The sequence below is a fragment of the Calonectris borealis genome, chromosome 2 (assembly GCF_964195595.1).
Source record: "Calonectris borealis chromosome 2, bCalBor7.hap1.2, whole genome shotgun sequence".
Taxonomy (NCBI): Eukaryota; Metazoa; Chordata; class Aves; order Procellariiformes; family Procellariidae; genus Calonectris; species Calonectris borealis.
The window spans coordinates 16,230,394-16,252,618 of record NC_134313.1 but is presented as its reverse complement, the minus strand read 5'-3'; the positions used below and the strand labels follow the sequence as shown (position 1 = coordinate 16,252,618).

General features: G+C 39.2%; 1 protein-coding gene across 4 annotated transcripts; it reads left to right on the top strand.

The window, feature by feature from the left end:
• Nucleotides 1-1,824: 1,824 nt before the first annotated feature.
• On the top strand, nt 1,825-21,807 carry MED30 (mediator complex subunit 30). Of its 4 annotated transcripts, none has more exons than XM_075141249.1 (5): nt 1,825-1,911; nt 2,683-2,888; nt 3,868-4,026; nt 7,622-7,732; nt 17,827-18,072. In XM_075141249.1, exons 2-5 carry the CDS (start codon nt 2,715-2,717, stop codon nt 17,920-17,922), a joined length of 540 nt encoding a protein of 179 aa, XP_074997350.1. In that variant the 5' UTR covers nt 1,825-1,911; nt 2,683-2,714; the 3' UTR covers nt 17,923-18,072. The 4 variants fall into 4 exon arrangements, with proteins under 4 accessions (XP_074997350.1, XP_074997353.1, XP_074997352.1 ...); XM_075141252.1 differs by having other exon boundaries at nt 1,876-1,972; nt 17,827-21,807; XM_075141251.1 differs by having other exon boundaries at nt 1,894-2,135.
• Nucleotides 21,808-22,225: the final 418 nt, after the last annotated feature.

Sequence of the window (22,225 nt, the reverse complement as noted above, 5' to 3'; positions counted from 1 at the left end):
AGTGAAAAAACAGATTTATATGGTTCCACAGATTGGCAATGAAGAACGTTAGGCCTCCTAGCAACGTTCTTCAGCATCCTTCACATGCAGACTTGGCTCTGCATTTCCACTGCCTACTGAACGTGGCAGTCATATACTTTGGGATATGACTGTATACGGAGTCTGTGTCTGGCAGCCCTGAATAGTAGGTGGTCTGAATCGCTCATTACTCTCATGCCTTTGGATTTGGGGCAGCAAGTTAAGCAATGTGAACGCAGCTCTTGGGCATGCAGTCAGAAGAGGAAAACATTATCCTTTGTGCTCAACTCGTGAACAGTTCTTGCATCATTTCCTTAATGTACAGTGAACTGAGATGCAAGCACTCACACAAGCCCTTAGAAATTCACTGGGGGCTGCTCCTCCCAAGCGTTGTCTAGCCAGACACTGTGGGATGTTCTTTTGCTGTCTGAAAATATCCCCCTTATTTTTATGAACAATTTTCTTCTATCTGTTTAAGAAACCATTTCTATATCTTTTATGCTAAGACCTTTGTTAAAATACCTTGTAATTATTTACATTGCGCCTTGGCTAAAGCAGCGTGCTAGAGAGAATTTAGCCAGGCAGCAAAAAACTTCAATTTACGGAAGGGGGTGGTGTTTCCCCTCATTAATCTGTTTCTGAGGTAAAAAAAATGCTTCCTGCAGCAAAATGCCTCTGACAGCATGTTTGTACGGTTCTGTCCCTGAATGTTCCTTGACTGCTTTCTTCTTTCTTTAATAAAGGCTGTATATCATGTGTCAAACTTCTCATTTATTTTTACAGCATTACAAATGCAATGCGTTTTGTACAAAAGATCATTCATAACATCAGTTTTAATATAGCGCAACTACTTCTAAGACTGTACTTCCTAAGAATTCATAAGAAGCTGCAGGTATATAAACGCCCTCTTCTGCATTTTCAGGTACTTATTGTCAAAATCACTCAAATAGAGAGTCCTAGGTATGACATCAACTGGAAAACGAGAAACTTTGGTCCTTACTGATTTTTGCATATGAAGAAATTTTTTGTTATAGAGACAGACAGTAAGCACTAACTACTGTACAGACAACTCATACCTATCACCCCTGGTTTCTTTTTGAGGGCATTTCTTCTTCCTCACGCAGGAGGCCTTGTCTGTACTTCGAAACTGCACGAATTCAATTGTGTTAGTGTAGTACAAGCACACAGGGTAGACAACATCAAAGTGTTTTACACCCACGCAAATACTGCGATACAAGAAGACCAAAGTGCAAGGCCTTTCGATACTAGCAAAAATGTACCTACGCAGGACATAGTAGTAGTACACCTATAAAGGCACAAAATAAATACAGGTGTGCATGTGTATACCCACATACACACACCCACCTGGCACAGATATTCAGGAACTTATCGGCATGACCTGCCAAAAATGGTATGTCCGAATCCTCACCTTCCTTAGAGGGGTGGTGTGGCTCGTGTGAACGTGCTACGGCTTTGACCGAACCTTTCGGCCTCCAGAGCCACATGCAGGGCTCCGGGCTGGCACCTGGGCGCTGACCTGCCCGTAAACCCTCACTTGATCAGCAAGCCAGAAGAACGACCCGCCTCCCGAGTAAGGCCTTCAACGGAGAGCCCGTGCGCGGCGGACAGAGGGCTGCAGGCCGAGGCGGGTTGCCCCGGGGGAGCCGCAGCGGGGGACGGCGCCTCCCCACCCCCCCGCGCCCGGGCCGGCCCCGCGCGCCCCTCGGCCCCGCGGCGCTGACGCCGCACCATCCCTCGCGCCAACCCTCCCTCACGCCCCGCCCCCCGGCGCCTGCCGTGACGTCACTTCCGCCTAGGGTCGCCCCCGCCTCCGGGCCCCGCCGACTGCTTCCGCCTGCGCGTTCCCAGGGCAACGCGGCGGCCCGGTCCCCCGTGCGTACCGGCCGCCGCCGGGGGGATGAGGGGGTCTGGGGGCCCTCGCCCGCCGCGGGGGGTGGGTCTCGCTGCCTCCCATGCTGGCAGCGCGGTGCCGCGGCGCTCCCGTTAACAACCGGGCGTCCCCAGGGAGGGGCTGCGGGGCCCGGGGCGGCCCCTCCTTGCCCTCTGCCTGCGGCCTGGGGGCGGGGGGAGCGGAGCACGTGTGGCGCCCCGTCCCGGTAACTCCGCGCGGCTCCTCGGGCGGCCGCGCTAGCCGGGGAGGCACCGGGGGGCCTGCTCGTCCAGGCGGGAGCGCGGAGTGGGTCTGCGGGGTCCCGGGGCACCGCCTGTGCCCTGGCCTCCCGGGCTGCGGGGTGGGCAAGCGGCGCCTCGGGCCGTTCCCTGCAGCGGAGGGAGGAGCGGTTGGGCAGGTGTCGGTCCCGGAGCCCAGCAGGAGGGCTGCGGTTTTCGCGTGTGGGAGCTAGGCAGAAGGCCCTTCCGTGTCCCCTGCGAGAGATCGAGGCAGGGGACTCCTGGGAGCCGCTCTGAGGGGAGGTGTGTGAGCAGTCCCCCCAGTTCCACTGCCCGGCAAAGCCGTAGTGGTTGAGGAAGCGGTGCCCAAACCGCAGGGTACAGCGCTGAGCCGTCTTTTATCGGTTGCAGAGTTCTGTCTTGCATAGGGCCGCGTATGGGGAAAAGGAATTGTGTAGCCACCGTACAGAGGTTTGTTTATTATGACAGACTCAAACAAGTACTTAATCATTCCGTCTTAACTTCTGTGTGCAGCTTGTCTCAGTGGGACTGGTTAACGTCAAGAGATGTCAACTCCCCCTCTCGCTGGGGCAGGCATGCCGCCTGGTGCGTTCTCAGGGACACAGGCTCAGGCAGCTAGGGAGGTAAATACAGCTTCTCTCTGTCGAATTGGCCAAGAGACTGTGCAGGACATTGTATTTCGAACCATGGAAATCTTCCAGTTACTGAGGAACATGCAGGTGAGAAATAACTTTTTCTTTTTATGGTCCTCAACTTCCCACGTTTTTACCACCAACTGCCAGTATATGTAGGCACAGGAGGTAGCTTAGGACATTTAAATACAAAACTCGATCAGACTGCTTTGAAAAGGGGGCTTGATTGGAGAAATGAATGCTACTCAATATATTTGCTTACTCCTGTACTTTAAGTGAAGATGGAGAAGATTCAGAAATGCTGAATTGTTATTATCCCCACAATAAATATGCTCTAAATCCACGTAGTATCTGTGTTTTCCTTTATGAATAGTGAAGTCTGTTTATATGCCAGTTATGTTCCTCTATTTTTGTTAACATCTGGGGAGTAATTTTAGAGGAATTTTCATTGATCTTTTTCCGAAATATTTTCCACCTGGAACTTTTTGACATTTCTTTTTGTTATTAAAGTGGACATAATCCTTATTTGTGGCTACTTACTGAGAAAACATGCAAACATTTGTTGTGTTTCTCTGTTGAGAGCAGAAGATAAATAATCACTCCCATTCCTTCTGTATTTTCATGACTCGGGCAGTTTCCTTCTGTAATTATCTTAGGTACAGGTATATGTATTTAGAGTTTGCTAACTTTGAATTCACTCTGATTGTGTCTCTGAATTGTGACCTGGGTTTGAGACACAAAGTGTAGTACTCGTAACAGACAGCAACAGGGTCATGCTTAAGCATTTTGAAGACGTTCACTGAAAAGAGTTATAGAGGAATTGACAATGACCAAAGTATAGAATACATGAAGCTGTTTGATAGCAGTGATTTGGCACATCAGATAAGCAGATAAAATGCAGAATTTTGCTGATAAAGAAAATAGAAATTTCAGTGATTTCTGTGGGGAAAGTGTGATTGTCTTATTTTAAAATGTACAAAAACCCTTCTGATTTATTTTAGTTTATTTATTTCGTGTGACAGAAACTTTAATGTAATACTTTTAACATTTTGGTGTTTTGGTTTAGTTACCAAATGGTGTTACTTATCATACTGGAACATATCAAGACAGACTGGGAAAGCTGCAGGAACATCTCCGTCAGCTATCAATACTCTTCAGAAAACTAAGACTAGTCTATGACAAATGCAATGAAAACTGTGCTGGGCTCGATCCTGTTCCTATAGAAGTAAGTATCCTTATTCATATATAAATTACAAATCAGAATAACCACTCTCTCCTTGGCATATCATCCATTCTCCTGAGTTGCAGGAGACTGACAACAAGTTTTAAATGAGACTGGAATTGTTCAGTGGACTGAATTCTGTTTATTACTTGGAGCTGGTTGAAAGATTGTAAAACTTTCACGTTAACATCAACAATTCTTACCAATTGGGAGGGATCCAATTTTGAAATCAAACTTCATTTAAAATGTTAGCCTCAGGTTTCTTGGTACATTCACCAGTTTTTTTCCACTAGGAAAAAAAGAATCAGGGCAAGTTTTTTTTAAACAGGTTGTTATAGTGGGAAAAAGTCTGTTTTAAGCTCTCACCATTATTCCCTGGCTCTGGCCATCAGTCTGTGCCTCCATAGTTCCCTCACTCAGCTACTCTTAACCTGCTGAGCCAATATGAACCAAATCTTAATGTGCAGTGGTGATGGAAAAGTGAACAGCATAAGACTTCAGGAGGTAGGATTGGCCAAAGTTTTTCCTAACAAAAGTGCTGTTCCTAGTAAAATCAAAACTTCATTTTTCCCCTCTCATAAGTTAAGTTGTTTCTAATTCCTGGTAATACTCTTAAAGCCTGTTTTGTCTTATGATTTGAGTTACTACAGCTCTATATTAAGCAGAACTCTGAAATTCTTTAATTGCTGACCTCTGGATTCTGAGGCAACTCTATTAACAGAGTTCCGATTGTCCTTTGAGTTTTAATCATTTAAGCATTATATTTTATATTTGAATCCCTTCGCTGAATAGGAATAAAGAAATGAAGGAGTCCATTCTGTGCAGTGCAGTCTAGACTACTAATCTATTTCTGTCAGCAGTCACTGTCATGCGTTTCAGAGAAAGGTATTCGGAAACCTTAGAGCAAGCAAGGGAGTCAGATAACTTCCCAATTAAAAAAATAAAATTTTTTACATGGTTTGTTGACTTGTGTGCAATAGCTCAATATTTCTGTCCCCTTTGAAAGCTTTTGATGTGTCTTGTTTTCACATACGGTTGGGATGAGGTGCAGTTGGTCTTTTTTTTTTTTTTTTCTTTTTCACCCTGTTACCAGGGTGAAAAAGAATCTCCATAGAGAAAATGAGTAGTCCCTTTAAGCTTTTTTAATGCAAGGTCTCACTGATACCTTATGCACAGCAGAGTTCTGTATCGATAGTTGGAATTTTTTTTTCTTTTATCTACTTAGTCTTTTCTGCTCTGAAGTTAATAGAATGCCTGCCTTCTCATGTTTTATTAGTTAGGGTGAATGAGAGTGGCACACCAGTCCTCTTGGATCAGTTTTCTTAAATTCTTATTTCAGCTTTTCAATAATAGTCTCAATCATATTATTTAATGACTGACATTTTAATCATATCTTCAAAGAATATCAACAAATCTCTTTTTTTAAACAGCCACGAGAAGTCAGTACCTACTAATATTCCTTAGTCAATTATTATTGATATAAATGTTTTTACATTTTTTTATTAATGTGTACTACCAGTGTAATAGGTATTCTTACCAACTTTCTGTTAACCAACATAGCAAGGCATGAGGTAATTGTGAAGCAGATCTGGCTACAAAGTTCTCTAACTGATTGTATTTCCTGCTTCATTTGTGTGTTAGTTGTAGTTATTTGCTTTTCTTTGTTTTTTTTTTCTACTAGCTTTTCTGAAAGTTTTTAAATGAAATGTTCTTCTTTGTGTGGTACATTATTTTTCCATCAGAGAGAGAAGGAGTTTTTCCCAAGAGTATTTAGCAGCCACACTACTTTGTCTTTATTGTATAAGCTGTTAGCCTTTACTATGTTTTCATGGCAGAGTTTAGTGTGATGGTTTTTGTCCATTTTGATAAGCTTAGTAAGAATGCCTACAAAAATTTTTATATAGAAGGAAATTAGATTTTCAGTGGATTAAATCAAAATAAGTTTTCCATCAGAATGCTGAAGGATGCTGCCGAATGCTTTGTATCAGAAATAGAGTGGCCAGCAGGATTAGGAAAGTGATCGTCCCCCTGCGCTCAACACTGGTGAGGCCGCGCCTCGAACACTGTGTTCAGTTTTGGGCCCCTCACTACAAGAAGGACATGGAGGTGCTGGAGCGTGTCCAGAGAAGGGCAACGAAGCTGGTGAAGGGCCTGGAGCACAAGTCTTATGAGGAGCGGCTGAGGGAACTGGGGTTGTTTAGCCTGGAGAAGAGGAGGCTGAGGGGAGACCTCATCGCACTCTACAACTACCTGAAAGGAGGTTGTAGCGAAGTGGGGGTCGGTCTCTTCTCCCAGGTAGCAAGTGATAGGACAAGAGGAAGTGGCCTCAAGTTGTGCCAGGGAAGGTTTAGGTTGGATATTAGGAAAAATTTCTTCACCAAAAGGGTTGTCAAGCCTTGGAACAGGCTGCCCAGGGAAGTGGCTGAGTCACCATCCCTGCAGGTGTTTAAAAGATGTGTAGATGTGACACTTAGGGACATGGTCTAGTGATGGACTTGGCAGCGTTCAGGTTATCGTTGGACTCGATGTTCTTAAAGGTCTTTTCCACCCTAAGTGATTCTATGATAATATTACACCCCAACCCAAGTAACACATTAATATGCATGCAATGAGCAACTTGCTCCCTGACTTTTAAATTAATGTCTTCTTGCTCATTTGCATCAATTACTAGCCTTTGATTTGTCTGTAATGTGTATGTGAACAAGGATGTAATTTTACTATCAACTTTAGCTTTTCTCAGTTCAGGACAGAAAGATCAACAGTAGACTTTGTGGATGTATGTTACATATAAAATATTACAGCTTATAATTATTTTTGAATAAGATGTTAGTAGCTTGGGAGTGTTCTGACACAGAAGCATGTATTTGTTTTGTATTTAGTATATTTACTGATTCTTTTTAATTTTTTTTTTTTTAGGAAGGGAACATGCATTAATATTCATTTAGAAATTCTTTATCAAAGATTTTTGATTATGTAGAGGCTTACCAAAAAGATAGCACACTATATGCTTGAAGAGATCACAGTGGGAAATCATTACGGAAAAACTCCTATTAGCTAACTGTGGGCCTGGTCTTAAGAATAGCCAAATGGAGGCCCACTAAAATAGCAAGTCATAATTAGGGTATTAACCCAGTAGCTATGTAAAGCTATAATTATGTTTAGTATATCACTGAAATACTTTATAACAATGATAACTTCATGTTTGTGATATTTCATAGTGTGGAATAGTAAATTTTAAAATCACAATCTATAGACTTGAAGAATACAATGATCATCTGTGGTAAACATCTTAAAATGTAAAGACTGGGTTCTACCTGCAGTTGTGAAATTGCTTAGGTCTAGGCATGGTAATATGTGGGATTGTGTCTTTTTGAAGCACATCGTTTTCCTGGAGAACTGACTGTGGTCATTCCAAGGCCTTTGGGTTTGAGGCGATGAAGTAAGCCTGTCTCCACTTCCTCTTGGGAAGTTTGAAATTTGGAGAAAATGATAGCACTTATGTACCTTCTGTATCTCCTGTTTTCAGTTTCTTTTTTTCTTCTTTTTTTCCTCTCCTTTTTTTTTTTTTTATTTTTGCTGATGTTTCTTGTCTTCACAGCAACTTATTCCATATGTTGAAGAAGATGGCTCCAAGCACGATGATCGTGGTGCTGCAAGTCAGCTTCGTTTTGCTAGTGAAGAGAGAAGGGAGATCATGGAAGTGAATAAGGTAACAAAGTTGAAATTAATTTGCATAAAACTGTCACTTTGTCATTACAAAGCTTATATTTCTAGATTGCTGTACTAAATGCAGCATGTGTGATGACTACCATCAAACTTGGTAATAAATACTTCTTGCATGTAACTCTCAGAATTATCTTTTAAGCAGTTTTTTTTCAGCTGTACCTCTGGCTGTAGAGTTTAGGTTTCCTGACAATTTTAACTTGTGCCTCTTTTTAAACCGATATATATTCTTCTGAACACGGTGTATTATGTTTATGCTTAACCCACTAGGTATTGGTGATACAGATTGAAGTGATGTGCCTGTTGAACTTACTTCTCTTCAAAACTTACCTTAGGCATTAAAAAATGGGTATTGAACGTCAGATGTGTAAATATTATCACAATGATGTGAGTTGGTAAAGGATTTTCAGGGCTACTTTCTGTATTTTGAGAGTTTGAGGGAGACCATTCCTTTTGTTAAATGTAGCATTTATTGAATCTTGACACATTCAGAAAAAAATGTACTATTTATGATAAAGATGCTGTTAAATTTTCAGTTTGAGTGGCAGTATGCAATTGAGTACAATTACTAAAGATGGATTCACATCTAAAAATAAATATGCTGTAGTAAATGCTAATATAATATTGAGATTAAAATAATGTAGTTTTACCAGACCACAATTTTGAACATTGTTTCTTCAATCTGTAAAGTACAAAGATAGGATTAATTAAATATTTCTATAGCTGTAATATCTGTAAATGCTTGGTTAAAAGGAGGCATAATCTACAAAAATAACCGAACAAAGGAAAGAAATGTGTAAAACATTTCTTTATGGAGAGAAAAATTGGTGGATTTTCAGCTTTTGAAATATTTCCAATATTTTAATTTGTCTTCAACAATTAGAGATGTACCGAATTTTTCATATCCCATTTATGTAGAAAAATGCATGCATATTGTACAGGAGAAAATGGGGACTTCGTGAATTTAGAGAAAAGCAGTTGTCAGCTGTCCTGTTGTATTCTTTCTGTTCAGTGCTGATCTAGCAGGGTTGTATATATTATATTGTATGTAATGTTGTACTGTGAATTTATGCACATTTATTTGCAATCTTTAAGTGTTAATAAGCTTAACTGTCTATATTTGCTGTGTTTTTGATAGTTTTATGACATGTTTTTGCCCTTGTTGTTGTACTTGTATGCTAATATGTTTTTAAACCTCCTTGGTGTGATCTTGTGAAAAGAATTTCATAAATGTTTATGATGAGTTCTAAACCTTAAAAAGGTTGATGGTGTTACTGGACCGTTGGTAGCAAATTGGTAATTAAGAATGTACGCAGACATTCACTTAAATCTGGTCTGAAATCCTGTATTTACATGTAAATGCCTAGACCTAATTTCCAGATTTTCTGTAGTAAATCTTCAGAAGATAGTTGAATTTTATCTAGTATTTTTGTGGACAAATATTTACTAACTGCTGCAAAAAAAATTTAAACTTCTTGTTTTTGAAAGTGCACTGAATTTTTTCTTTTGTCTCTCTCCAGCTGTATAAGCACATTCACTACCAGTTTCAAAGTTCAAATTTTAATACATTACAGAATAGGGAATGCTTTGGGTTTTTTATGACTAGAAATAAAGAAATTCTTATTTTTGCAAAGAAAAATCACTAGAATCTGGTTAATTGGTCTAATTTCTGACACTGGCTGCTGGGCTTAGATAGCCCTCTCTGGTTCTTAGCTAGCACCCCTGACAGCTCTGTAGTACGTAACTCACTTTTGCTTAATTTATTTTAGCAAAATTTCGGTAATACAAAATGTTGATGAAAATGCTGTGACAGGGAAACAAACATGACAGATGAAGAAGCTTTTTATATTCTTCACCCACTATCTTTTCTTCCTTCAGCTGGTTGTCCTGTTCTCACCTAGTCCTTTTTGCTGTGATAGGCAGTATTTTTTCAGTCTTGCATGTTACTCGTACCAAAAAAAAACATTATTGCAATAACCCAACACTTTGACGCTATTGAGGCATTTGAATTCTTAGACCTTTCATGGGTCTCTTAATTTTGCCCTTCTTGCTGTGATATCCCAGCCAGTCTGATCTCTTTAGTGGCTCTGGATATGTGTGAAAGACACTAACTGCCCTGCAGTGTGGGAGCACAGCCAAAATTAGTAGATCATATAAGCCTTCTGGATCATACATTCTCACACAAAAACGCCCCTCACTTCCAGGAACCGCTGACTTGAAACATAGCAGCTCTGCTTTGCTACCGCAGTTGTCTGGGAAGGGAGCATCCTCAGTGGAGGAGGAGAGGAGTGTCACGTACTTCTTATACTTACCGTCTCACTCATGGGGCAGGAGAACCTGTTGATGTAGCAGAGTTCCTAAATACTGCGGTAGCTTTTGATGTCAGTTTGTTGTATGGTGACACCTTTTGGTCTTAGCTGCTCTCTACAACTACCTGGAAGGAGGTTGTAGTGAGGTGGGTGTTGGTCTTTTCTCCCAAGTAACTAGCGATAGGATGAGAGGAAATGGCCTCAAGTTGCACCAGGGGAGGTTTAGATTGGACATTAGGAGAAATTTCTTTACTGAAAGAGTGGTCAGGCCTTGGAACAGGCTGCCCAGGGAAGTGGTGGAGTCACCATCCCTGGAGGTATTTAAAAGACGTGTAGATGTGGCGCTTAGGGACATGGTGTAGTGGGTATGGTGGTGTTGGGTTGATGGTTGGACTCGATGATCTTAGAGGTTTTTTCCAACCTTAATGATTCTATGATTCTATTTATTTATTTATTCTGCTGTATTAGACTTATCTTTTAGGTCAGAAAGTTTAATGCGCTCGCCTTGGCTAAGAAGTACTTTCCATTAATTTAAAATATAGATCAGTTTACAAGGTGATGAATTTCTGTCCTAGCAATTCAGTAATATTTAGCAACTGTAGGTTTAAATAAAACCTATTAAGCTTAAAGATAAAAGGGATTTTTGCCAGCACTAAGAAGAGTGCACCATTATTATAAAACAACCAAACAAACCATTTATTGAGCACTGACTACCTCTACCTTTTGTACGAAACAATTCTCTCCTGCAGTTCCCAAAAATGTTGCTTATTCCTTTTATCTGTATTTGTTTTCTGGGATTGCAGTTTGTTGAGGTGGTTGACTCTTTTCTGCAATAAATAATTTACTGTTCCAGAATCAGTTTAGCATTTGCATTGGCCTACTAATACAAGTCCTGATCCAGTTTTCACTGAACGTAATTACTATTTGCAACAATTGGAAGCTGTACCAAAATTTCCTCACTTGTCTTCATATTTTTTGAGTCTTTAATGTTCTATCTACAGGTTTTATACCTTCTAAGTATAGCATCATCTGTAGTATTTTCAAGATGTCAGGCTCACCTTGGGTCCATGGTCTTGTAGTACATTTGACAGGACTTAAACCAGGAAATATCAAATCATAAACTGAGAACACTTTAATCTGTGTTGCTGCCTTATCAGCAGTTTTCTTTACTGCTTGTTTTTAGAAATGGAGCAAGTACAGCTTTGGTTTTTTAGATGCTGTAGGTCTGGTTTCAAATGAAACACTTAGGAAAAGACCATCACATAATTAATAGTCTCAATACATTTGGGTGAAAATTAAATTATGTGAAATAGCATTAGGACATTCCAGGTGACCCTTTAGAAAACAATCATGTCTGATATTCTTAATTAATCTTTGCTAACTGGTTAACAGTGATCTTGCTAAGAGAGAAAAAGACAATCTACATGACAGGCTTTTAAATTAAGCTGTTATGAGTTTAGCTGTGAGCTTTTTTGATAACAAAACCATTGTGCACTGCAGCTGATGTTGTTTAGGAATGTAGTCCTTAAAATGACAGCAATTTGCAATTAGTCTTTCTCTTTGGAGAACTTTACCTGAAAACTACTTTTGACTATGCTGAAAACCTGCATTCCTTTTAAACTATCTTTCATGCTGTTTGCATGTATTTTTAATTTGTTTTGTATTTGTGGAGTCCTTTTTCACCCAAAATATGAATGTACACCAAGGAACACTTTAACAAGAGGGGAAGAATTGTTTATTTGGACACCTTCTCAGCAGATTAATCTGCACTGGGGACAGTTCCATCCTGTTTTGGGTACCCAAACTGGCTCTCTGCAGTGGTAGAATCATAGAGGAATTTAGACTTAGTGGGAGGTCTGGAGATTATCTGATGCAACCCCTAGCTCAAAGCAGGGCCAACCAGCAAAGTTAGATGCAGTTGCTCAGGCTCATATCCAGCAGCATTTTGAATATCTGTAAGGATGGAAATTCTACCCTTTCTGGACCCTTTGACTTTCACTGTGAACGTTTTCCTAATGTTACATCGGAATTTTCTTTGTTGTAACTCATGTCCACTGCCCCTCATCCTTTTGCTGTGTACATTCAAGAAGAGTCCAGCTTTATCTTTTCTATGATCTTCATTAGGTAGCTGAAGACAGCATCGCAATCCTGAGTTGGCCTTCTCTGCTTGAGACTGGACAAATACAGCTTTAATCATCTTGGTGGCCTTCCACTAGACGTTCTCCAGTATGTTAGTGTTTTGTATTGAGCCCCAAATTGGACAGTCATTCTCCAGAGCCAAAAGGAGGAGAGTAACAATTTCACTTGACCTGATAGGTACACTCTTGCTAATATAGCGCAGTGTGCAGTTAGTCTTCATTGTTGCAAAAAGATCCACTGCTGACTCATGTTCAACTTGTCAGAAAGTTTCAAAAAGGACCTCCGGTCCTTTTCTGCAAATCTGCTTTCTATTCAGTCAGCCCTCTGCCTGTGCTGTTATATGAGTTTATTCTGTTTTCAGATGTAGGATGTTGCTTTAATTGAAGTTCCTGAGATAGGTGTTGGCCTGCCTTTCCCACCTGTTGAGGTCCCTCTGAATTGGACATCCTACCACTGAGTATATTGACCACTTCCCTTAATTTGGTATTGTCCACAAATTTGATACTTTGATACAGTGATTAGGTCATTAAGTGTGGATAAGTCATTAATGAGGATATTAAGAATATTGACCTTAGTATCAATCCTGAGAAACATCAAGAATGACCAGCTGCCACTTGGTCTTAATACTGATGATCACAACATTTAGAATCCAATAGTCTAACCAGTTTTCCATCAACCCTATAATCCACCTATCCAAACCACATCCCTCTAATTTGGCTACAAGGATACTGTGAGAGGCTGTGTCAGAAGCCTGACCAATATCAAAGTAAAGAAAATCCCTTGCTCTCCCCTTGGCCATGCAGCCAGTCATTTCTCAATAGAAGGCTATCACGTTGGTCAGGCACAACACATCTTTGGTAAATCCAAGATGACTGTTCCCAGTCACCTTATCATTCATGTGTCTGGACATGACTTCCAGAAGGATTTGCTGCATTGTCTTTCTGGGGTCAGGGGTTAGGCTGACCAGCCTGTAGTTTCTGTAGTTTTCTGGATCCCCCTCTTTGCCTTTCTTGAAGATGAGTTGAGATGTTTCCTTTTTCATCAGGAGCCTCTCCCCATCTCTAATAGAAAATCATGTAGAGTGGTCTTGTAATGTCATCAGCCAGCTCTCTCAGCACTCAGATGTATTTTATTCCATATAATGAAATATTTCCTTTTCAGTTTCATATAAAATGTTGCATGCAAAGTTTTTCATGCAGCTTCCTATATCAAAACAGTATCATGGTTACAAAGTTGAGAAAAGTTAGGAAATACCGAGTTTAAAGCTGTCCGTACAATCCCAGTTGTCCCCTCTTCTCCTCATGTAAATGCATACTATACAACCTTTATTACATTATCACATTTGGTTCCTCTTCCCTTCCCCAACTCCCCACCCCCACCTCCCTTCTTTTCTGGAAGAGTCCTTGAGCTATTCTGCTTTTGTTGCAGAGTAGGCACTGTTTAGATTCAATCAGTATTGTGATAAATAAGATTATAAGAATCCTGGTTTATGTATTGTGTAACTTGCATGAGCGTATTGAATAAGCAGGGAATTTGGGAATGAGAAGGAAGGATTTAATGTGAGTAAGTAACTGAAGGCTGCTCTTGAGAACTGGATTTTTATCCTTGTCTCTGCCACAAAATGTCTGTGGTAGTTGTTCATCCTTCCCCTTATGGTTGGTGATAACTGTCCTTTGAATATGTGGGAAGCTGTTAAAATACGAAGTTTAGTGATGGACTTGAATCTTAGACGTCTCTGGACAAAGTTAGTAGGCACTCCAGTTTTACCCATAGTGTTCCTGTTACTTAGTTTGCCATCTGTAACTGAGGTTCATATATCTGTGTGATTTTTTCATGTTAAGAATGGGGATGTAACACTGAGGAGTGTGGTGGAGAAGCACCTTGGGGAATGGATAATTCCATTACAAGCTACATAGCTTAGAGGGTACTCAGTAAATAAGACCTCGGATTTCGTCGTTGAATGATAAATAATCGGTATGAAGCAAACATCCATCTATTTTAATGAACATACTTACTCCTCTTTGAGCAACAGAGCAGTGGATGCATGCAATTGCTGTCTGGTTCAATACGTGAAAAAAGTATTGAGCGTGCAGTGGAGCACAGGCTGTCACTGGTACCCCTGCTTGTTTCAGAATCAAAGAGTTATGCATGCAGAAGGAGCATTTTTCCTTTCAGCTGTCAGGTAAGGAGGGAGGCAGAAAACCCAGTCTCTCATTTCCAGTAAGGATAGAAGAGTTATGCCTGTGAATGACATCAGGAAAAGCTGTGGTTATTGAACAATGAGTGTGTTAATGTTTAATTGCACAGCAGTTAGTGTATTAGTGATGAATACTTTTTATCCATTTGAAAAAATATTATAAATAGATGAATATGTGAATTTATTATGATGGAAAGTGGGCGTTGGTATCAGTTGAGTAGCCATAAGTTAGAACATCACCTGGCAGCTTTAAGAGAGTTTGAGCAAAGGGTTGAGGCATTTTTTCCTATCATTTTTTTCCCTGCCGTATGCATATAACATTGTAAGTCTTTTGACTATAAAACTGAAGGGAAAAAAAAAAAGAGAAGGTTCTCCCACCTTCTTACTTCAGAGATTTCATTATGAAGAACTCACTTAAACAAAGAACAGTATATATTGCCAGGGCAGGCTTTACTTTTTCTCCCCTATCTTTCTGTAGAACTTTGTTGGGTTTGACTTACATGGAAAAGCAGAGACCATTGTCGCCTTCATAAGATTTTCAATAATCACTTCCTACAGCAATTTAACCGTCAGGAGGAGTAAGATGCTCATGAAGAAAAAGATGATGCAAGTTCTCTCTGTGGTAGAGTCGTAATTAACAAAGTAAACATAATTGTTTTAATTCTGCTGAGATTTATGCAAGTAAAGGTACTACTATGATTAATATTCAATGCTTTATTATGCTTAGATGTACGTCTGGCCTGTACTATTGCAGGTCTTGAACAGAGGAGGTAAAAACTATAGTTGGCACAGCATTCAGGAGATGGTCTTTTATGTAAGATTTTCAAGATGGAAACACCTCTTCTTTTTTTTTTTTTCTTAAGCAGAAGTAGCGCCTGTACAACATAAGCAAGTACTTTTGATGTTTTTACAGGCATCAGCTGGAATACAATCTTACTCTTCCACAGTATTTACACTGTTATCTTTGCCTGAAGAAGGGACTTTTAACAAATGGATTGAATGCAAAATAATGACTCATAGTGAAGTTTAGGTTTTAAAACGTGAAAGATAAATGAGCTTAAGATGAGGAGAGAGACGGGAACAGTGTGCAAAGGAAAGTTCTGATACATCTCCGACAGAAAGTTGTGGGTTGGTCTAGACAGCACTGATTTCAAATGAAATGAAAGTGAACCAAAAATGAGTTTAGGTCAAAAATTTATTTCAGTCGAAGTTGAAATTACTGAACCTAAATCTGTATGAAACATGTCAAGTTCTTTATGGCACATTCCTTGAAAGACAGCTATTTTCTAGATGTATGTTGTGGTTCTCCCACTTGGTTTCATTTATGTGGGTTTTGTGCTTCTGTACATGTTTTCATAAATGTCCTACCTGACCTAAGCCTGCTAAGGTCTCATTGGTTACTGGAAGGTGAAGTCCTTGCCAACTCCATCATGCCATAGTACTTGCAGTGTCAGTCAAAATGGATAGTTAATCACATTGAAAATTAATATCGCCAAAGAAGACCCCTTAGGATTGGTTTTCAGTCAGATCACTTTTCTGACAGAGAGGGACTAACAGAAACATGCCTGTCAGATGTAAGCTGAATTTAGATCTCTTAAACTGATTATAAACTGCTTCATAGAAGATAATTTTCCTGTGCTGTCTTAAAACAGATAAAGTCAGAAGCTGTAGCATATATGTAGGATGAAGTACTTTTTCTTGTTTCATGCAACTGTTAATCCTGAGAAGCAGTCCAGGGTTCAACTAAGTCATTTCAGTAGAAGGAGGAAAGAGTGGGAGACAACTTGCAAGCAATCTGTTCAAATGAAAATTTGTCATTGCTGCAGAAGCTGCTTACAGAACTTGCCCGTTTCCCGAGAAGGCCATTTTGCCTGTCTTTCCAAGGTTAGACCTAAGTTGAGATATTCTTACTGGCTCAGCAAAGTCTTAAGCAAAGGCCAGCACTGCCAGTGGTGCAGAACATATTAATTATGTAGTACTTCGTGGTGTAGGACCACTGCCTTTAGTCTGTCAAATGCTTGATTAGAAATTCTGAGTTAGTGGGCATGAACTGTCCTACATCTATTTTTACATCCTTCTCAGGAGTCTGGCATGGAGTGTTGTCTCTGCTTCCAGGAAATGTGTCCACCAAAGTCTGTGTTCAGGAATATTTCCCTTACTCAAAGTACTATGTTCCCCATGTAATCTAAGCCTAATTACCATATTACTTCAGACCATTTTTACAGGTCTGAAGTACAGGAAGTGAATAGACTTCCTTTTTTTCTCTGGACTTCTTTCCCAGCTGACCAGCTGGGCAACTTAAAAACATTGGTGTGTTGTCCGCCTCAAAATTCAGGAGACTGATTTTCAGGATATTGCTTCTTTTGTTGCGTCCTTTTATCACTGTTCCAGTTACTTTGGTCGTATTACTGATCCGAGTCACCCTTTTAATGTATTGCCATTTGTGTAGTGCAAATAACAAAGTTATGTCAAACCTGAAACATTTTGAATAGTTTGTCCTCTTTTGATGGTAGCAAGTCTTTCCTGTGCTTTCACTTTACTTGGAACTCTGGACTTCCCTAACGAATAAGTAGTTTGATCTCTAATGTGAGAAGGCTGACATGTTATCAAATCGGAATGAAATGAAGGACACAGGTTGTTGTTAACAATACACAGTAACTTAGTTCTTGACAGCTTTGATTTGAGCGGTAAAATGAATAAATGAGACAATAAATATGTGTATTATTGTGAAACATGAAAGGTTAGGGAGATTGTGCGATGTCTTGATGCACCAATCTTTCTTCTGTAAAGACATAATTTTTAAGTTCTGGTTATGCACCCAAATAAAAGCAAGTTTGCTGTTGTTCTGTTTGTTGAAATGCTTCTGCAGTTTGCAAAAACAAATACATAATTGTAAAGAATTTGGCATGCTTGGCAATATCTTGTTTCAAGACAGGACCCCTTAGCACATCAGGATTGACCTACATAGGCAGAAGGGCTGGAAAAGCTTGATTGGCTTCACCTGTACCTTGTGCTTTGTTCAAACTTCTATTGTTAATCCCTCATTTTTCTGTGCATTGAAGTTATACAACATATATTCACATAAATTTACCTGTTCCCTGAATTCTTTATTCCTACTTGAAGTGCTATCTTTTGGACTTTGGAAAGAGATGACTGATTCCCACAAGCCTCCAGTTTTTGAAGGGATCAAGTGTTTTGATAAAGAGACTGCTGTGAAAAGAAACAGCATCCCCCTTCAGCAATGGTCCTTAACTTTTGAGGCTTTCTTGTATTTTTAAAGTGTGTTTTAAAGAGGGTGTATTATCCCACTAATGCTGCTCACAAAAAACTGTGAGCATTTCATATAGCATTTCATAACACTGTAACTTTTGTTGAATTTCTGAGTGTGCTATTTGAACTGATCACAAAAAAACTTCTAATAAACTCTTCCCACAGAAACTGAAACAGAAGAATCAGCAGCTGAAGCAGATCATGGATCAGTTACGGAATCTTATTTGGGACATAAATGCCATGTTGGCAATGCGGAACTGAACAAGGAAAATCAAACTTTGTAATTGGAAAAGATACAAATTTGTTTGGATATACTTAATTTCTTTCTAAGAAGTAACATGTTTTCCCACAACCATATTGCAGTAATGTTTGAAAAGTCTTCAAGATTAAAATATTTGTTTTTTGTAATAACTTAAATGGTGTTGGCTTTGTTTTTATAAAAGATTCATCCTACAGGTTTTACCTGAGTGATTCACTTAGGCTGAATATAATACAGCCTAAGTAACTTACAGTAATAATTTCGATTGCTATGCAAATAGGGGTTTTTATAAATGAAGTGTTTCTGGATTTTTTTTATAATACAATTAACACTGTTTTAAAAACATGTGTTTGCATGCCGTGCTGCAGTGGAAACCACCGCTACAGACAGGAAGAATTGCAATACAGAAGAGTCACTCTAGTGAGCTACCGGGCTGAAATAAGTCATCAGATACTACAATGCAATATGTTTCCCCATTGTGGGAACATATTCTACAGGCTACTATGCCATATAAGTTAATCTTATTCCATATCCTATCACTGGATATGTTATATTAGATAAATTGGAGCAAAATTCAAAAGCTACATAAAATTACCCCTATATCCTTATGGATATAATTAAGTCTTTGTAAGTGGAGACTACATACATACATCCTCAACATTAACTTCTTCTCTAACTATGTGTTACAATTTCTTGAGTACTGCTCCAGCTATTGTATGGTGTCGTATTCCTGTAGCATGGTGTTGTATTCCTGTAGCATTATGTATGGTTGGAATACTCTGCTTTTGTTTACCAAAATGCACTGAATAAATGCCTCATTAATCTTTTCCCTAAGACTGCCAGTCCTAGAAAACTTTGGAGTATATGAGCAGTTCATTATTTTGAGTTAATCATCAACCTTCATCTTTCTTTGTTCTGCCTCCAGTATTTCTCACAATTTTCATAGTTTAGAAAATAGTCTTAATAATTTTTGCTATCCATAGATGCTGCCAGTGGACTATGTGTTTCTTTTTCCAGATGAAAGAATATGTAAAATAAGACTGTTTCAGTACCAATGTGTAGAGCACCCTGTTGTTAAAACTTGTCAAGTTGAAAACTGACCATCCTCATGATTTGCTTCTTGCATATTACTTTTAACTCTCATTCCATGCCCAGTCAGATTCTGTAATAGTTTTATGCTCAGAACCTTCTGAAGAGTCCAGTTAAATGGTATCCTTTTAATAGATATCCTGTTTACAATATGTGGTTTTGATACTGCATGCTTATTGACTTGAGATATATGGTTTTAAAAATGTAATACTGGTTTGTTGTTCTATCAATCTTTTTTATTTTGTTTTTTAATAATTTCAACCCATTTGTCCACTCCTTGATGGAAAAATCACTGGCATGTAATAGATCTGATCACACCTGGTTAACAATATATGACTTTTCCCTGAAATTAGGTACAATATAGTGGTCTTTTATTTCTCCTTTTGAAGGCTTTAAATCTTAACAGATGAATGGATGCCCAGTCTTATAATTGCAAATAAACAGACTTAGAAAATGTTCATTTTGATTAGTTTACCCAGTGTTGAAAGTGATATGTAACTATGCCAATACCTAGATGTGAGTAGATGTCGAAACACCTTACAAATCAGGTCGCTCTCTTTCCTCCCATACTACAAATAGAAGAGTGGATAGCTTACTCAGTGGCAAAGCTGGCAGCAGAACTGTTCGTTTCCTGTTGAGGTTGACCACTGTGGCAGACTTGTTGGTCAGAAATAATGGTTGATTTCTGCAGCTGTGAGAGACATAACTATTTTTTATACAAAGCTTTTGAAAAGGAGATGAAGACTGCAAGTGGAGATTTTATTTTGTTGTTTGTTTAAAATGCAGGCACATTTTTGTATTTGCAAGGTGTAGTGGCAGCTTTCTGTTTAGTGTATGTATAAGCATGCATCCAGCCTAGAAGAAGTATTTGAAGTGGATTTTGAAATGGCACCAAGATTTTGAGTGTGAAATTCTCAGTACTTAGTATTTTGCTCTATTTTTGGAGCAATTATGGAAAATGGAGATTAGTCTAGGCTTTACTGCATGTATACTATCTGTGTATTCTCACTAAATGTCTTTGAAGTTTGTTGACTTTTTTATTGCATATAAACTGTGCAGAAGTAACCTAAAATGTGAATAAGAGTGCAAATATTGCAAGTAGATGTCTGCCCAATACAATATTCAGCTTAGTCTGTATAGCTGCTAGCAGTAGCCAAGGTTTGTCCTACAATTTTTCATCTGGGAAAGAGGAGAAAACACTTTAAACCACCACCAGAATAGATAGCGCAGTAGCTAAATTGCAAAGTGCAGAAATTGACAGAATTGTAAATTATCACAGTAAATACTGTCAAAACAGGAGCTTTGCAAGGTGTTGGACCAAAACCATACACTTTGACTTACACAGATGAAAGTAAGGGTAGTGAACATAATTCATATGCTACCACATCCATGAATAAGTATAAGATTTGGCCAAGAAGATGACAGTTTTAAGAAAAGTGGCAATTCCTCAGCTGTGAAACACTTTTAAAGGAATTACTGGGCATCAACATGTGCTGAAATTTAATATTTAAGTTAAGTTAATGCTAACTGCTGGTTAATGAAATGGCACCAAATGAAGTATTTACAAATACCAGCAAATCAATACCAACACAGATGTTTCAATGTTTTGTTTATATATCATTGACTATTTCTGTATTTTTGATTAGGCAGAAGCTGGATAAACATAGAGACAGTCCCAGGAGCAGAAACCAGAACCTAGGATGGTTCCATTTTTGGAATATAAAAATATTTGAAGGGGGTGGGGCTCTTAGGGTTCTATTTTGCCCAGAGGGGACTTGGGGCAATGGAGCTAGGATGCTAAATACTTTGTAGCATGTTTGTGGGAGCACCCTAAGTTAACACATACTCTCAAAATGAAATCATTAATCCAGCACCTTTGTAGACAATATAACAGAATGTTCAGTTCAGTGTCACAACACAGAAGATGCCTGCTAGGCAGTGCAAAGGTCCAAGGTTTTCCTTACATAAAAAGACAAGAGTGCGGAGCAGATTTATGCCATGTTCAGGAAAGATGCTAGGAGTTTATCTTCCTCTTGTCTTCCAAAGAGGCAGCAAGGCTACATCTAGAGTGCTCTAATAAACCATGACTGGTTTTGTTGTCCTGTAGGAGAAAAACTGCTGTGATTATAGTATTTCTTACTGATGGAGAAATTGGAACTTTTGCACAAGTGGTACTTAAATTAATCACTGTAAGTAATAGATTTAGGTGGAGTAGGACGAGGATTCTGGTCTTACAGGAATCAAGATTTCATCGGTGTGCAAGATGGCTGCACAAGCCAAAAAGACTACAGCTGAAGGATGACTGACAACTGCTGTGGAAAACAGTAAGCTCCGGATGTAGATTTGAAGATCTGAAGTTAAGAAAAAATGTCAAAAAAAAAGATGCAATGACACCCAAGGACACTGTGAGTTAACTGAGGTTTACAGAGGATGGATTAGTTTAATTACTTCGTGCTAACAAAGGAAATGGGGAATTATAAAGGAATTTACAAAAACATCCATGCAGAAAAAAATATTTGGAGGAGAAAATGAGTAGTTTGCTCACTCTCCTTATTTAATAGTAATGAAGACTGATATGGTAGAGCATCAGGGCTTTAAAAGAGAAGATTTTTGCTGAGTTGCAAGGTTACTCTATTTTTATACATAACAAGCTGGCTGATATGTATTGCAGGATATTAATGAAAGTGACAAAAACCATGTACCAGTGCCAGTTTTTATTTAAGAAAATGTAATGGATAACTGGAATGTAAGAGGTAAATAAATGCAATATAGTGAAATTTTTGTCTTGTTAAATCTAACTTCTGTGTAAATTTTAAGGATTTTTTTCTTACTCACATTGCATAAGGGACGCGTTCTGGCATCTGTTACATCACTACACAACAAATAACACTACTAAAAGCCGGGAACAGTGTTTGTGTTGATGTGAATGTAGTCAGAAGCACAATACATGTTTTACAGCACTTCTCACTGGACTAGGTCCAGTAAAGACCGTGTTCAGATTTGAGGCGAATAAGCAGGGACACGTTTTCTTGCGTGCACTTAACTCTGGGAGCATCTCAGCTCGTTGTATGCCTTCATGTTCAACTTGCAAGCTACCTAATTGCTTAGAGTTCTGCTTCTGCACGTGTTCCCAGCAGCTGATGATATCTGATAATCACTGCTGAGGTTGTATAAACTCTGTGATTTTTCTGCCCAAATCCTGTAGGAGGCCTGATG